Source organism: Saccoglossus kowalevskii, chromosome 21 (genome assembly GCF_978046115.1).
Source record: "Saccoglossus kowalevskii chromosome 21, keSacKowa6.1, whole genome shotgun sequence".
Taxonomy (NCBI): Eukaryota; Metazoa; Hemichordata; class Enteropneusta; family Harrimaniidae; genus Saccoglossus; species Saccoglossus kowalevskii.
In genome coordinates, this window is record NC_140661.1 from 6,467,017 (window position 1) to 6,473,016 (window position 6,000).

The 6,000-nt window shown below is 37.0% G+C and overlaps 1 protein-coding gene across 4 annotated transcripts in view; it reads right to left on the bottom strand.

The window, feature by feature from the left end:
- The window catches only part of LOC100367394 (leucine-rich repeat-containing protein 71-like), a 55,291-nt gene extending 50,463 nt beyond the window's left edge, over positions 1-4,828 (bottom strand). For 2 of the 4 annotated variants that reach the window (XM_085495349.1, XM_085495348.1), the window contains exon 1: positions 4,704-4,828. In XM_085495349.1, the coding sequence (XP_085351475.1) occupies positions 4,704-4,750 (47 nt within the window). In that variant the 5' untranslated portion in view covers positions 4,751-4,828. The remainder of the gene's footprint in view (positions 1-4,703) is intronic. The other 2 variants (XM_085495351.1, XM_085495346.1) reach the window with 1 other exon arrangement.
- Between the last annotated feature and the right edge of the window lie 1,172 nt (positions 4,829-6,000).

Here is a 6,000-nt window from a genome sequence, read left to right on the forward strand (position 1 = left end):
ATCTGTGAGCAAATTCCCACTACTGCATGTGTACAGAACAGTGTTGATTGGTTCAGTATGTTATTTGGGGGTTGTGTGCGACATGGAGCTGCATGTGTGTAGTTGGCAGTGAATGACTTGTTCACGGTATTATAATGCTGGACATTGTCTTTAAATTATTAAAATTACTATGCGGTATTCAAATAATACATAAACCATAAAAAATATGACCTCCTTGACCCGTCGCTATGGTGATAACATTTGCTGCCAGGCAGCCGGCTCAAATATACGAACAGCAAACACATGGAATATTTGTTGTATTTATAAATTGGACTGAAGAGCAGTAAAATTCTATTATATATTATTGTACATATATTGCGTTGACGTAAAATGTGAATTGAATATTTCCTTTTTTCGTAATAATATCGGGAATAACAGAGTCTGTTTTATCAAGCAACTCAGTAAGTGACGTGAAGGGGATTGATTTATGCACTATGTGAACGAGGATGAGATGAATACACAGAATAAATGAATGCACGTGGACGAGGCTAACATAGAATATATATATATAATAACATAGCATATGCGAGTGAGCGAGGAGCAAGTATTGATTCGGAGGTCATTGGACTGTTAGCTATGGTAACCAGTTTGTTTTCTTTACCTATTAATACATCACTCTGAGCACAAACGCTGAGAGCCAATCAATTGGATCAACCAATTAAGCGATTAAGTGTAAATATTAACACTAATTTGTAATCTGATATGTCTATATTTGAAACGTTAAACTAATATTTCTGAGAATATAATTTAAAATGTATCATACTGACTATCTTGTGAATGATCCATCATATTGTGAATGACCATCATGTGCCTTTTTTAATTTAAAAATTTGTTTCACCTCGAATATATCAACTTTTGAATTCATGAACACACCTTCCATCGGCTCAGAAACAATAGGGCGCGAGTTGATGTCAGGGTGGCCTATAATTGGACTGTCTGAACTAACACGGAGAACATTAATTATCGATTTGTTCAGAAAACTTTGGGTACTCAAAACGTACATTCTCGGTTCTTTATTGAAATTGGAATTCAGTGTACATGGAATAAACACTTACGCGATACAAAATGAAGATGGATATTATTTGGAAAAAAATACACGAATATTTGTAATTTTATACGAATGTATATGCAGTTCATTTCAATTCATCCATAGACCATCATATACTATGGGTAGAATAATCCAATCACGATGTATGGTATTTAAAACAAGATAACCGTAGTTATCGAATACAAACATGTCTCAATCTAACTAGCCAAAACACAGTGGACAACCCGAAGCTGAAATCAACATACTGATTATTATGTTGCAGAAGGTTGACGGATTCACACCGTGTCCAGTGTATATGTGACTTTCAGTGTTCTAGCAGTATTGGTTGGTGTCGATCACTTACGTCATTCAGCTCCAATGTCCAGCGCACGTTGTAAATCACCGCGACAGTTAGGACATAATAGCTTGGTAACTAGACAACGCTATGCCGTAATAAGTCTCCTCTTAGCAATAATAGCAGAAATTCTTGAAGAAGTCAGACGGACCCGCAAAACGTAATCATATTGCAATGCTAGATACGTGTTACCCACGACGGAGCATTGTCTGCTACGTTGGCATTTCTATGATGTACGCATTACACTGGACTACGCGTTTATGACTGAACCAAAGAAAACATATCTCGGGGCGTTAGACAAGACGATTTGTCAAAATGTTTACACCGATATTAAAGAGCATAAATAAAGTGTAAATTGAGCATTTGGGTGTTGCTATGGTGATTCGAATTACGTGACTTTTCTCAGTATTGCTTAGATGTTTCACTGAAAGTAAACAATAACAGCGGCGTTAGTTTCGTCGCAACTTAGTTGACACAGCGTTGATGGTTACTACGCTTCATTGAGTACAGATGCAGCGTGTCAATGGGTGTGTACAGTACGCCGATATGTGTGTATTGTTAGCGTCAGGGTGTTGTATTGACTTCAATAGACAAATACAGAAAATGTAATTAAAGTGAGAACACAAGAAAGTGAAACAAATGCCGGCCGATGAAACAAACAATGAAACCGACGATTTTCAATGTCCTTTTAGGTGATTGATTGCATGAATCCACAGAACCTCGCATTCATGTTGCTATAGGATGGCGTTGTTTGTAATTAACAACAAAACTATTATATTAAGGAAATGGCCAGTAGTTGATGGGATCAAATTCTGGCAGCGAGAAAGTTTGTATTCCAGTCGACATTGGACGAGTCATTGTTACCCGTGACAATTACATTCAGTACATGAGATACAATATTATGAAATATATAAATAAACACAACAACAAATGCAATCAACAAAAAATAAATATGAATACAAATACCATACCATACTTGAATAAAATTACGACAAAACAAAACTATTACACTTATAAAACTACGATTAAAGCACACACATATAATGAACTAAAAATAGACAATATGTAGATGTCTGAGGACGATAGAATTATTGCTACACTTCAGAACTAGGAATCAATCATTCTACATGACATGACGTCACTTTAGTAGGTACTGTGTAGATAGATAGCAGTGATTATCTCAGTTAGTGCGATACTGACTGTGCAAACAACGGCGAGAAACAGAAATGATTTTACTGTATGTATACTTGAATACACCTGTTGCATTGCACATGTAGCGTCTCTGTCAAAACCATTCACCGTGAAACCACGTGATGGGCTATTAAGGTGACAACAATGGCAAATGAAATGAAGCAGATAAGAGTTTAAAATTAGCTACAATGCGCGTGAAATTAACAGTTGAAACGCGACTTTGAAAACATTACTGATTACGTATTTTGCCGATATATTTTCAAATATAATGTTGAAATCAACGAAAGTGTTGTTATACAATGCATGACAGTATTAGCATTCCGGATTGACAATACTATACGATCCATCGTTGTGCTGCATTGTAGTTACTTCACTATCTGGCAGCAACTCGTGAGCGCGAACCCAGTTTAATATGAGAACTGTTCCAGATTCACATAAAAAAACGTTATCAAAATAATGCGTTACCGTCGTTTCTATGTGACAGCAGAACGATAATAGTAAGAGTGGAAACGGAAACCGGCGAAAATGCTTTAAACCATGGTTATCGAGTATTATATTGATCCACAAAGCTGTATATGTACTTATGCCTATATTCAATAATAATCAACAGTCGGCTTCGACAACACATAACACGCTTAATACAGTCGTAATTCTAGAATTATTTCGCCAGATTCTCTTGCATTCATTTTAATTACTTTTAGCGAGTTCGCGTGTCAAGTTGTTGCTGACACGTCGTAAATCTACCGTGAGATGCATCTCAAACATCGGCAATACAAATTCATGGCATGTATCTGCGCATGTCAAAGAAAGCCAGCCTGTGTTATTTTTTAATGGATCAATTTCATCGTCATCACTGTTAAAGTTTTGTTGCATTATTATCAATAAACATCTCAATTAACCTTCACTATGCATTACACTCTTCGAGACTGACTGTTACGTGAAGTGTTAATTGTAGCAATGGCATCATCACGTCCTTATTTATAGGATAACTTGAAAACGTTCGAGGTGAATTTTAACACGCAACCTCCAACGTCTGGATGATAGTCAACAACACACAGCGGTGTCTTACTAACGATTGCCAGCAAACTGCTATCTCAAGACAGTACGTATTGAATAATTGTATACAATAAAAGAAGTCTCTGTGAACAACTGTTTAATCTACTGTTTTTTAGTCCAATTTTTGTCATCTTTTATTATTAACACTAAAATAAATAATGTACATAACTAATAAATGATCTATTCAGTGCTGCAATGTACTATGCATTGTTAAAAAAAAACCAATGGTATTATGTTGCGTTGTCGGGTACATTGCAGGAAATCCACAAGCAATGGACAGCTTAGTTATGAGAATGATACAAAACAGACCGCAAACCATACAAACTGACCATCGAGTGAGATAGGAACACGTGACACGTTATTTTACGAACTTATTAGAGGGTTATTCGTGAGTTGATATATACTGTTGACTGATGTACCATGGATTTTAAGCAAACACATTGCAGACTTGACCTGTGTTTACATAGTCTAAAAATGCTTGTACTTAGTATACATAACACAGAATACGTGACTTAATCGATTTATTGGCACATTTATATTGCTCACCATATCCATGGCAACGATATACGAGGGCCATCGGATGAATTAATTACAATGTCGCAGTTTATATTTTAATTGCTGAAGTGATATAATTGAATTTTTATTGAAATATAACATCCAGATAATACGAGTAACTATTAACAATGCGTTGTGTTTTGCGGTGTCTGCGTTCTTACAGGTTACCAATCTACGCACATAACATGCAAACATTGCAAATTTGTTTATCAAAGAGACATTAGATCGATTCACATTATACAGACAACCAGGAATCGACGAACGCTATAATGGCCATATCCATTAGTTTGTTTATATATTTAGTTAAAAATTCTTACGTTTCACTGATATCAACTCGATCGAGTCATTTCAGTGAGCGATCGAGATACCGGACTACGCCGCCTGCTACGCTTTACCGCTCATCGTGTCGCCAGCACGTACCGGGGACCCACTGCCACCTGTTACACCACACTGTAGCAATTGTAAATTGAGAATTCTTACCTTCGAAACCGTTGCTTAGCAGCAGGTGCACGGGCAGGATTCGACATACCGTACTAAATATATGTTGAAAGGCTCTTGTGCTGATCTAACGGCGACTGACAGGTGATAAGCTATCTACTATGAGGACTTATGGGCACGCCAATGTACGTAGTCTACCGTCACCTGTCGAAGTCTCTTCTTCAAATAAAATATTTTCTGAGTGGTAGCAAAATATTCTAATTCCCACGAATACCTGTTACTTCATAGAATAGGATAGCTAACGGTGGTGTCGCCCGTGTCGTACAGTGTGTTACTAGTATGCGAACGACCTGCTCCAGTGTGTGTACACTGTACTCCCATTGAAAGTATATAACGTAGCTGAAACTTACACGCTGATGACGTAGTAAGTAGTAATTTGCATACAACAACACTAACGATCGAGAGTCGGCTTTATTTGCACTTGAGTATCTTAAATGTAAAAATGTCTTATCAACAGAGTGTAGTAAGCAGGCTGCTGTTGAAATAATGCTTGTACTGGCTATACGAGACGTATTTCATTGGTTTCATTTATTTCATAATTAATTTCCAATATTAGTTCTGATAAATCGCACCAAGTTAACATTTCACGTGAAAATATATATACCGAAAAAGAGAATATTTCACTGCATCTCTGACTGGGATTGGACATTTTTGAGAAACGCACGAATTGTCACTACGAAATTTACTCATCAGTTGCAGAAATGCGAAAATTAATCATGAATAGTGAACAGTACTATTATTGTTGGCTTCAAAAACCTGGTTAAAATGCTTAGTTTATAAGTGAATCATGACTGTACACATCACAAAATGGCGACCGGCGCTGACTGTGAATGACTGTATGCTTCGTGAAAAGTCGCTAGCCGTGTTGGCCAGAGAAAATTGAGATTAACACCGTGACCTAGAACAATACTAGTAACCGTTTCCAGACCGGTGATACAGGGACTGCGGTTTAACCCTTTTCAAGCGACTGCATGTCATTGTTTTTTATAGCGAGTATTTACCACATTGTTATAGCACTATAATGAGTAATACAAAGTCTGATTTATAGTGAAGTGGTACCAGGTCTGATTTACAGTGAAGTGGTACCAGGTCTGATTTATAGTGAAGTAGTACCAAGTCTGATTTACAGTGAAGTGGTACCAGGTCTGATTTATAGTGAAGTGGTACCAGGTCTGATTTACAGTGAAGTGGTACCAGGTCTGATTTATAGTGAAGTGGTACCAGGTCTGATTTATAGTGAAGTGGTACCAGGTCTGATTTACAGTGAAGTGGTACCAGG